The sequence below is a fragment of the Saccopteryx leptura genome, chromosome 1 (assembly GCF_036850995.1).
Source record: "Saccopteryx leptura isolate mSacLep1 chromosome 1, mSacLep1_pri_phased_curated, whole genome shotgun sequence".
NCBI classification, from domain to species: Eukaryota; Metazoa; Chordata; class Mammalia; order Chiroptera; family Emballonuridae; genus Saccopteryx; species Saccopteryx leptura.
Window position 1 is genome coordinate 12,394,799 of NC_089503.1, and position 10,067 is coordinate 12,404,865.

A 10,067-nucleotide genomic window follows, 5' to 3' on the forward strand; every position below is an offset into this window, starting at 1 on the left:
CCCACACCCCGCTGCCTCCCCTCCTCCCTGGCCCTCTCCCTGGGGCTTCCTCCCTCCCATGCTTGACAGAGCACTTAGCACAGCGCATAAGAGACCCCCTTGACAGGGAAGGAAACTGAGCCCGGAGAACCAAGGGCTTTGTCCATAGCGTCACAGTGAGTCCAAGCGGGCCTCCCTGGCTCCACAGCTGGCCCTCACCCCTGCACCCCTGCACCCCACCCATCTTCACCTTCCTTTCCCAGCTCCCCCGACAGCGGCGGTCGCACTGCTCTGCATCGCTGCTCTTTATTTCATTAGGAAAGTAACTGGGGAGACTTAGAGACACTGGGGTGGGAATAGGGACAGCAGCCGGCTCTTGTCCCCTTGGGTTGGCAGACCTGTGGGGAAGGGAGACGAAGCCTGTGGGCTCTGGGTGGTTCTGTGCACTCGCCCACCGCCCACTCTGGGGCCGGGGTCCCCAAGCAGGGCTCCCTTGACTCAGGGCTTGGGGGCGAGGCTGGCCCTCAATAGCTACCCCCAAACGGTGAGCAGCTGCAGGTGGGGTCCCCCAGGCCTTACCCAGGCCTCGGGCTCAGTAGGGCAGGTTGAAGCGGCTGCTGTGAGGTATGGAGCCGTAGAAGGGGTCTGCTGAGACCACGCCTCTGCAGGGAGAAAGGGGACAAGACGAGGGAGGGCTGGGGCAGTGAGGGGGCCTTTTCTTCCGCCTGCATGACCCCGAGGGGCCAGCATGCCGACAGAGCAGGCAAGCCACAGACATTCTTTGCCCGCCAACTCGGCCGCCATCGGTATAAATGTAATTTTTGAGGGACTGAGTTGAGCAGAAAGGTATCAGAGTGAGGCACAGCCGCAGTCCCTTCAGCTTTGTGTGCCCCGCCTCCCGCCCCCACGCAGCCTGGCTGGGGGCAGGTGTGGAACTGGCCTCTGGGCCACTGGGGAGAGGGGGGACACGTGTGGGCAGGAGAAGCAGTGAACTAGCCAGAGAGAGGAAATGGGCAGCTCAGAAGGACAGACAGACAGACAGAGCAAGGGAGGAGGGGCTGGGGAAAGGCCCGGAACCAGCGGAGGACAGTGAAGTGGAGCAGGAGGGAGGGAGGGAGGGTGGGAAGGAGGGCGGCTACCTTCCCGCGTAGGGGTGCAGGAGCCTGGGGTTCTCCGTGGGGTTGGAGGGGGCCTCCATGCGGGTGACTGGCTGGTTGAGGGCGTAGCCTCCAGGCTTCTGGGGCTGGATTCCACCTTGAGTCCAGCCTTCCCGGTCTAGACCCTTGGGGATGTTCTCGAAGTACCTGCCGCACGGGAGGGGTCGTGAGCGGGGGTCGTGGGCGGGGTCGTGGGCGGGGTCGTGGGCGGGCAGGGGGGGGCCTCTGCCGCCTCTGCGGCCTCCCTGCCCTTCCCCCCAGGCATGTTGGCTCCAACAGAGCGCAGGCGGCCTCCGTGTCGGTTTCCCTCATAGGCTGTGAGCTCGTCACTTGTTCCGGTCTCCCTCTCTAGTGCCAGCTTCTCAGCCCCAGCTCTGGGCAGGGGAGGGACTCACCCTTGGTTGTAGGTGGTCAGGTAGCGATGATCCCTGTCGGGGTCCGAGGGGCGCTGTACGTAGCTAGTGTTGTTAAGGCTGTACCCTGTGGGCTCCTGCAAAAGCGTGATAGAGAGGGGGACCTGTCAGGTCAGGAGGGGAGATGGTGGGGGTGGCGGTGGGTCGCCCAGGCCTCACCTTGTTCCCCAGGGTCTCCCGGCCGAGGAAGCTGACATTCGTCTGTTGTACCCGCTGGGGATGCCGGAATTGCCAGTGGCTCGTGCTGCTGAGTTCTGGGCCAGGAGGGGCCACCTGCAGGCGACAGAACCCCAAGAAGGGTAGCTGGGTGACCAGGCTGAGGTAGCACGGATGGAGGGAGGTCAGGCAGAGGCACCTGTAGCCACAACCCGCCCCGGACCTGTGACTGCGACCTTTCCCTCCAGCCACGCCAAATTCAATCTTTCTAACGCGCCCTCCCTTTCCAGCCCCCCCCCCCCCCCGCCTTTATCCTCCACGGGGCCAAATGTCCTGATTCTCCTCCCATCCTTCTGGACCACCCAAGGTCCAAGAAACTTCTGTCCCTTTCCCTCTGGAGTGGCCCTCCTCTGATGGGGCCCCGAGGCCACTTACTCCAGAGCTGAGAATCCTCTCGTTCACTCGGCTGTAGCTCGTCTCCCGCTCAGAGCCTCTGGCCAGCTGGGGCAGGGGCGCAGCGCCCTAAGGCGGCAAAGCGGCCACTGGCACGGAGTGTGGGCCCTGCTGCGCCTCCAGCCCACGTCCCAACTGTCCCGCAGAGCACCCCAGCTGCGAGGACAGGCATCCCTCCCCTGGCCCCGCTTACATGAAGGCGACCCGTGGGAAGAAAGTCTGACTTGGTGACACTCTGGCCGGGAAGAGGGACCTGGAAAGAGGCCGACAGAGGAGTGTCAGCCCAACATAGGTGGATGCTCCCTTGTCCTGAGCACAGAGGGGGCTCAGCACAAACGGTGTCACCGGGGGGTCAAGGAGCGGGAAGAGATGGGGGGGAACCGGGAGGAGGCCATGGCATTGAGCGGGCACCCGTAGGCAGAGCTCTTGTCTGAATACTGAGTGACCTCAGCTCCATGACTTCTCCTTGAGACCTTAGTCTTCTCATCAATAAAATGGGTATATTGGGCCAAAGAAGTAGGTTTCACCCAAGCTCTTTTATCTTTGTTTAAACAAAAAGTTCTGCAGCTCTATTTTTTTTTTAACTAGGAATTACCAGCCTGGATGGTTTCAATCTCCCTGGGATTCTAGAGGGGCCCAGCCTGACTTACTGGGTCTGCAGGGAGAGCCTGGGAGGGCGGCTGGGAGACTATGGGGTTCTTGGTGGATTCCTCAGTGAAGCCGGTCTCCTCCTTGGCACCAATGGAGTTCTTCTGCAAGAGATCTGTAAAAGACAGCCACGCTGGGCTCCCCAGCCACCTGCCCCTCCTCGCGGGGCCCCCAGAGGCTCAGGATCCCAGAGGGTGGGGCAGGAGCGGGCTCCAAGGACCTGGAGTCTTGAACCCCCAGGACCGTGGGCACCAGGAGGAATCCAGAATCCGGGGCAGAGAAGGAGTGAGGAGCAGGAGGGAGGGCAAGGCCTGTCGGCCATTGGGTCACTGTGGCCAGGCTCAATCAGCTCCGCAGGGTGAGGGAGCTGTCCCTTGGGGTTTGGTAAGCCTAAGGCACTCAGGTTAACCCCCGGGAGATGGTTCCCCCACGCTGCCGGTATGTCCTCCTTTTTTCCACCGGTGTTAGTGCTGTGCTGGCCACGGTCCCCCAGGGGTCTCTGCTGGAGTCAGGGGCAGGGACGTGTGAGCTCAGACAACTGCCCACCTGTCTGGTTTGAAGGCTCCTTGAGATACTTGGAATTATACTCAGAAGTCATGAAGCGTGGGCCCTGGAACACAGAGGGTGGAGCAGTGGGGGACACAGGCTGGGGCCTGGAAGGTGGCCGGTGGCGGCGGCCACTCTCAAAATCTGTGCCCTGAGCAGACCTGTGTGATACGGTCTGAGAGGTGAGGGCCAGTGTGACACCCCTGGTGACGTCCCTGACACAGACTCCTCCCTGACCAGGCATCCCAGGGCCACAAGTCCTCGGTTCCCCTGCGGCAATGGAAACTAAGCCGTATCCCGCACTGGACTCCTGGCAGTGACAGTGGGGCCCGGAGTCTCCACTGAGAGAGGAAAGAGTGATGAAAAAAAGGGGCGCTCGCTTCACAGTTCAGTGCCCAGACTCAAGGTGTCTGGACAGGGGAGAAGGACGAAGGGAGCCAGGGTTAAATCCTGAGGTATCCATAAGGACCACTTTGATGCTGCCTTAGAAATAGAAAACCCTTCGCTCGCTCCAGTTTTTCTAGGTGCCCTGAACCCACACTTAGTTGGCTTCTTGGGTGAGTCAGAGCAGAAGGAGGAGAAAGAGGTGGGTCAGGCCGGCCCCTCTGTCCAGTCCAGGCCTGTCTTGGGGCCCGCCCACTCACATGGCGGGCGTTCTCCCACTCCAGTGAGCCCTTGTTCTGCTGCTGGTGGAGCAGGGGCATGTGCTTGGGCTCCAGCCCTGTGATGGCCTGGGGCCCGTAGTCCTGGGTGTCAAAATGGACCTTCCTGACCTGGGAGGAGGAAGCGACCAATTACCCACCTGGTGAGGGAATGACAAGCACTTCCTGACTCTGAGTCTGCCCTTGACCCTTACAGAGTATCTGCACAGAGCCTAAGGGGTCCCTTTCCAGTGAGGTCAGGTCCTCTCCCTCCTGTGCTCAGAGCCCTGCAGTATTCATAGAACTCTCAGAGTAGAATCCCAAGTCCTGATAGCCATTCACAAGGCGCCCCCGCTCCCCACTGCTTTCTAGTACCTGCCTCTTTGCTGTACCTCCTCACATCAGACAACCTCCCCCTCCACATCGCACCTCAGGGCCTTTGCACTTGCTGTCTGCTTGACCTGAAACACTCCTCCCTCACACTGTTGCATTTGAGGAGAACACTAACCTTCCCCAAGTCTTTGTCTAATGTCTCCATAGCAACCTTTCCTGACCCTCTTGATTTGCAGTTCCAACCCCTTCACTTCTGCTTCACCCCCTGCCTCTTCCCTGTTGTAGTTTTTCCCCTGGTATTTATCACCTTCAAATATGGAAGAGATGCTCAGAACATTGTTTCAATGAATGAATGAATGAATATCTGCTGGTGATGGTGATGATAAGAATGATGGGCAGACAGACAAATGGGGATGATAATGACAAAAGCAAATGTGACAACAATGGTGAGAACGGTGATGTGGGCTTGGAGATGTGGGTGGGATGGTGGAGGTCCTGGGGTGGAGACCCTGGGGTGGAGGTCCTGGGGTGGAGGTCCTGGGGTGGAGAGCCTGGGGTGGAGAGCCTGGGGTGGAGACCCTGGGGTGGAGGCCCTGGGGTGGAGAGCCTGGGGTGGAGACCCTGGGGTGGAGATCCTGGGGTGGAGAGCCTGGGGTGGAGAGCCTGGGGTGGAGGTCCTGGGGTGGAGACCCTGGGGTGGAGATCCTGGGGTGGAGAGCCTGGGGTGGAGGTCCTGGGGTGGAGGTCCTGGGGTGGAGACCCTGGGGTGGAGGCCCTGGGGTGGAGAGCCTGGGGTGGAGACCCTGGGGTGGAGATCCTGGGGTGGAGAGCCTGGGGTGGAGATCCTGGGGTGGAGAGCCTGGGGTGGAGGTCCTGGGGTGGAGGTCCTGGGGTGGAGACCCTGGGGTGGAGACCCTGGGGTGGAGGTCCTGGGAAATAGGACTGGAGATGGGCCCAGGGACAGACCTGGATGGGGTGATGGTGGGGATGGCAGGAAAGGTGGTGATGGTGGGGACGGGGATGAAGGAAAAGGTGATAAAGGTGAGTGGATCCCCGAGCCCACACTGTGGCTCCTTCATCCCCAGGCGTCTCAGCCTGACCGCTTCTTGGTAGGGCAGTCCCACTCTGCTGGAGGAATCCCCACTCTTCCCATCCCAGCTCTTCCTCCACCCCAGCTTAGCGCTCCCCCTCTCTCCTGGCCCTGGCCCTGGCCCACCACTGACCTCGTTGGTGGAGGGTGCCAAGTTGGCCTTCTCCAGTGAGTAGCCAGAGTTGGTCTGGTACAAGTTACAGGGCAGTGGGTATTTGCCATCAGGCACCTCCAGGGGGCAGTAATTCTGACTGGTCACCGTCTGGAAATTGTCCCGGCCTTGTTCCCTGAAGGCAGGAATGGAGTGGTGACCACCAGGGCTTGCAATGCTTATCTCTCAGCCTCCCTCAAACCTCCCACAGATGCCTCAAAAGCCCTTTGGGCTCCAGGCTAGGCCTATGTCCTGAGCCCCCCAGGGCCCCAGACCTAGGCGGGCAAGGCTCAGGGTCCTCATGCATGGATGTCCATGAGCACTATGGCCCTGCAGGGCAGAGGTTGAGAAGCGGGTATACAGACCGTACCCCATGGCTGGATGATTCAGGACATTGAGGCTGGCTTGGGAGGAGACCACAGGCCGGTAATTTGATATGTAGCCGGTGCCTTTATGAGTGCCTATACGGGGCTTGAACTCCTCCCGACCTGCCAGAGGGGAAGCAAGGAGGCAAGGCCCAAGGTCAGCAGAGGGCAGAGGCAAGGCCAGCACCCCCTCCCCCAAGGGGCCCAGAGCCAGGGGCAGGAACATGTGTGCTAGAGCCTTGAACGTCCGGCCCTTTGGGACTCTGGCAGCGAGAATAGTCCATCAGATGGGGACAAGGTCAGTGTGACAGAATCACAGGACAGACTCATGGACAGGGACGACGGGGCGGGGCCGGCCCGACAGTATGGGTGTGGCCACCGTCATCCAGCGGCTCGGGGGACCGATCAGTTCAGTATGCTGGGGTCGCCCTGAGTGTGTGACAGGCCAGAAAGGCCCCTTCTCTCCCAGCAGGAACGCCCCCCCAGTCCTGCCTGTATCCTGGGAGTGACTCCCGCACAAAGATGACCTCACCATAGGCTGTGCAGTAGGTGGTAGCGTAGAATTTCAGGGGGTCCGTACAGCCCCCCGAACTTATCTTCACGTAAGGGGAGACCCCCCCCAGGGGGAGCTTCCCCGTCATGGTGCTGTGGGGCAGGCCCCAGGAGGCCTAGGAAGGAAACACAGAGAGCCTGGACAGGGCAGCGGCCCCAGGCCCTGGGCCGGCCCTCTCCCCCAATACCCACCCCTCAAACTGAAGGATGGACTGGTCATCGTCATGGTCATCGTCAACACTTATCTCTCGTAAGCCTGTCTCAGCTCGCCTTTTCCACACCTTATTATGAACTCCCCATTTTATAGCTTGGAAACTGAACTTCTAAACGACGGAGGATTGGCTCATAATAGGGTAGAACCAGGACTCAGACCCAGGGTACCTGACTCCCTGACTCCTTGTCCCCCCCCCCCTCCCGTCTAACCCCGCAGGCCACCTCTGGGGACTGATGGCCAGACAACCTCTGGCCAGTCAGGAATTCTGAGCTTCTTTAGCCACACCCTCACTTCTTTAGCCACACCCTCACTCCCACACTCAGACTCCTTATCTGTCCCTCCGCTCCTTGGGCCTTGCCTACCTCCCAACAGAACTTGGCTCTACTCCCAACCACCTCTGGGGTCCAACTGCAACTGGTCCCACCCTCACCTGCCCTCCGCAGTGGCTCTGAGGTCTGCGAGAGAGAGGCTGCAGGAGGCCGGAGCTGCTCCAGAGAAGCCTCGGCCCTCAGGGAGTTGGCCAGGCTAGAAGAAACAGTGCGTTGCCTAGCAACCGGCGCCTAGCAACGGCGTCCCAGCCTCTGAAGCCCTTCTAGGGCCAGAGCCCACTGAGGGGCTGACCCGGCCAGCAGGGGGTGCTAGGAGCTGCCCAAGCAAGATCTGGCCTCCAGGGCTCTGGCTCCCATCACCAACCTTCCACACCAGAGCTGGGCAGAGAGCTATCGTCTGAATGACATGAAATAAAAGATAATCCCAAACAATCACTTTCATTTATTGAGTATCCACTTCTCAACAGACACTTTACATCCTTTATCTCCAGGGCTCTCAGTGGCTCTTCCAGGTAACTATTATTATCCCTCTTGCCACACAGGGGAAATGAGGTTTAGACACGCTAAGTGGCCGGAGAGCTCGCAATCAGAAAATAGAGCTGATAATTCAGACGTGGGTGGGTCCAGACCCCACTCTCAGCCTCTCGGTCAATTAATGTTTGTTGTGTTCTGCTAGAGCCGAATCTGTGCCAAGCTCCTCTGCACACACTACCTCCTCTCATCCTCCCCAAACCGCCCTGCGAGCTGGGTTCTGTGTTGACAGGCCCAATAAACCACAGCAGTCGGGAGTGTGGTTCAAACCGGACCCGTAGCCTTTGATGAGGTTTTCTTCTCGCAACGCCCCCATTTCCTCATCTTCACCCAGGGCCGCCACTGGCCAGGCGGTTGGCAGATTTGGTGAGAACAGGGACTCAGCCCCTGACAGGTAATTGATGCTCAGTTTTACTTTATTTTTTAAAGGTGTTATTTATTGATTTTAGACGAGGAGGGGGGAGAAAGGGGGGAGGGGAGGAATAGGAAGCATCAACTCGGAGTAGTTACTCCTCTTATATATGTGCCTGGGGTTTCAAACTGGCCACTGCGCCACCACAGGTCAGGCAAGGCTCAGTTTCTCAAGCTGCTCTTCTCCGCCTTATTTTGCTGACGGGAAAAGGTGAGGGCCAAGGACAAACCGCCCAGGGCCTCACAGTTGGCGGAGGGCAGAGGGCGGACTATATCGGGAGTGAGCCAAGCCTGAAGTTCCTGCTCCTACGTTAATGGCCTGTAAATGTTAAACAGTTGGCTCTCTGGGGAGGTGAGGGGGAGGGCGGGAGAGTCCTGATCTGTGACGTTTGCCAGTTTCCCATCACGACAGCTTTCAAGCCACCCAGGCGATATCACTGACCAGGGAGCTGGGCGGACGCGCTCGGTAGCCCGCCCGCCGCGATCCGCTATTTCCACCGTACAGCTACCAGAGAGCAGTCGCCTCAACCTCACTTACGAGTGACAGAAAATGAGTAACATCACAAGGAGGTAATGACTTCGCAGTACTGGTTACCTTCATCTTTAATATAATTGACTCAATTCTAGATTTATAGAATGAATTTTTAGCAATGGCTGAGTTCAACAATCAGAGTGTAAGATTCATGGAAATTTGCCTTCAGTTCCCATGTTCGGCCTGAGCACCCCATCCTTGAGGGAGAGTGAGGTGTGAATGAAGGGGGTGGGGAGGACAGTCTGGCTCTGGCACCCTCTAAGGCAGGGGTCTCAAACTCGCGGCCCGCGGGCTGCATGCGGCCCGCCGAACAATTTTGTGCGGCCTGCAGACTAATCCACGAAGTTCAAAATATTTTGGATAAAATTAAGTAAGCCTAGGGGCCTACTTGTATTTTTCATTTCTCTAGCATCCTAGCTAGATATTAGCTTAGTTAACAGCAGTTGTGATGCGAACTACAGTTCCTGGTCATTTTGTGACACTGAGTAAACTGCATGTACGATTGTGCTTGTTGTACTGATTTTTTTTTTGTTTTCAACTGCAGTGAGAAAAGTGTTGCGTAACAGTTGCCTTTTGTAGACCTAGTGCGGCCCGCCGAACGGCTGTGATCTTGCTCTGCGGCCCACATGCTGAGTTGAGTTTGAGACCCCTGCTCTAAGGTGACAGGGCCTGCCAGGGAGCAAGCCTGTGTCTACTGCACCTGACCCCCACAGAGAGGCCCTGAACTCTGAGGGGTCCAGGGTCCAGGGATGGGGGGGTGGCAGGCACTCACCCGCCAGCGGCATGATGCTGTTTAGGGGCCGGGAGCTGCAAGGTCAGAAGGGAATGCACACAGCCCTGCCCTCCAGCGAGGAGCTCCCAGTCTGATGGCAGAGGCTTATACGAGCTCCCCCCATGAAGCACAAGGTAGGGTGCCCTGGGCAAGGGCCCCCTCAGGGCGAAGGGAAGGAGAGGCTCTCCTCAAAGTGTCTGCAGAGAAGTGGTCACAAGCAAGGCTCAGACTCCGAAGCCAGCTGCATGAGCCCTGGCTCTGCCACTTAATAACTATAAGACTTGGGCAGGAGTTCCAGAGGCGGAGGCCTCCCCAGTCTGAACTCCCCTCAAGGCCACCAGTTGCGGGCTTCCTTGGTAGCCTGTGGCGGTTTCTTTGCTGTGTAGCGGCACCCAGCGTCTGTAACTTGGAACTGCAGAAGATGCAGCAGGTGCTGCCTTCAAAGGCTGGGGGACTTCTGGAGCTACACTAGGAGGGAACTTTTAAGTGACTAGCTTGCTTCAGACACAGGCTGGGGTGGAGCCAGCTTGGACTCAGGAATTGCATCAAGCCTGCTGGGTGTGCTGGCAAATTCTCTGTAAAGTGCTGAGACTGTAGCCGTGGGCTCAACATCACTTGATTCCAAAAGGGCAGACCTTCCTGGCTAGATGGATGACCTCTTTCTTCTTTCTAGACTTGCCCAGTCCTGAGCAGGAAAATTGAGAAGGCAGGGCTACGGAGAAACAGAGGCTGGCCCTGGACACCAGCAGTTGACTCCCCTCTGAAGCCCAGAAGATGGAGCCTCAGAAACCAGG

The 10,067-nt window shown here is 58.6% G+C and overlaps 1 protein-coding gene across 2 annotated transcripts; it reads right to left on the minus strand.

Moving 5' to 3' along the window:
• Positions 1-294: 294 nt before the first annotated feature.
• Positions 295-7,198, minus strand: SAXO4 (stabilizer of axonemal microtubules 4). 2 transcript variants are annotated; one of them, XM_066360389.1, is made up of 14 exons: positions 7,129-7,198; positions 6,465-6,600; positions 5,938-6,055; positions 5,550-5,703; positions 3,997-4,125; positions 3,353-3,416; positions 2,809-2,921; positions 2,352-2,411; positions 2,141-2,227; positions 1,709-1,822; positions 1,532-1,623; positions 1,119-1,283; positions 559-641; positions 295-377 (listed from the first exon to the last, which is right to left on the minus strand). In XM_066360389.1, exons 2-13 carry the CDS (start codon positions 6,571-6,573, stop codon positions 572-574), a joined length of 1,275 nt encoding a protein of 424 aa, XP_066216486.1. In that variant the 5' UTR covers positions 6,574-6,600; positions 7,129-7,198; the 3' UTR covers positions 295-377; positions 559-571. The 2 variants fall into 2 exon arrangements, with proteins under 2 accessions (XP_066216486.1, XP_066216484.1); XM_066360387.1 differs by having other exon boundaries at positions 1,532-1,626.
• Positions 7,199-10,067: the final 2,869 nt, after the last annotated feature.

Bases quoted from the DNA above. Each gene is read 5' to 3' on its own strand.
- SAXO4 (XM_066360387.1), bottom strand. From the start codon at position 6,573: ATGACGGGGAAGCTCCCCCTGGGGGGGGTCTCCCCTTACGTGAAGATA. The intron at 4,126-5,549 runs GTCAGTGGTGGG...TCCTCCTCCCAG, and splicing joins TGGCACCCTCCACCAACGAG to GTCAGGAAGGTCCATTTTGA. The intron at 2,412-2,808 runs GTAAGTCAGGCT...GCCTCTTTCCAG, and splicing joins AGGCTCTCCCTGCAGACCCA to GTCCCTCTTCCCGGCCAGAG.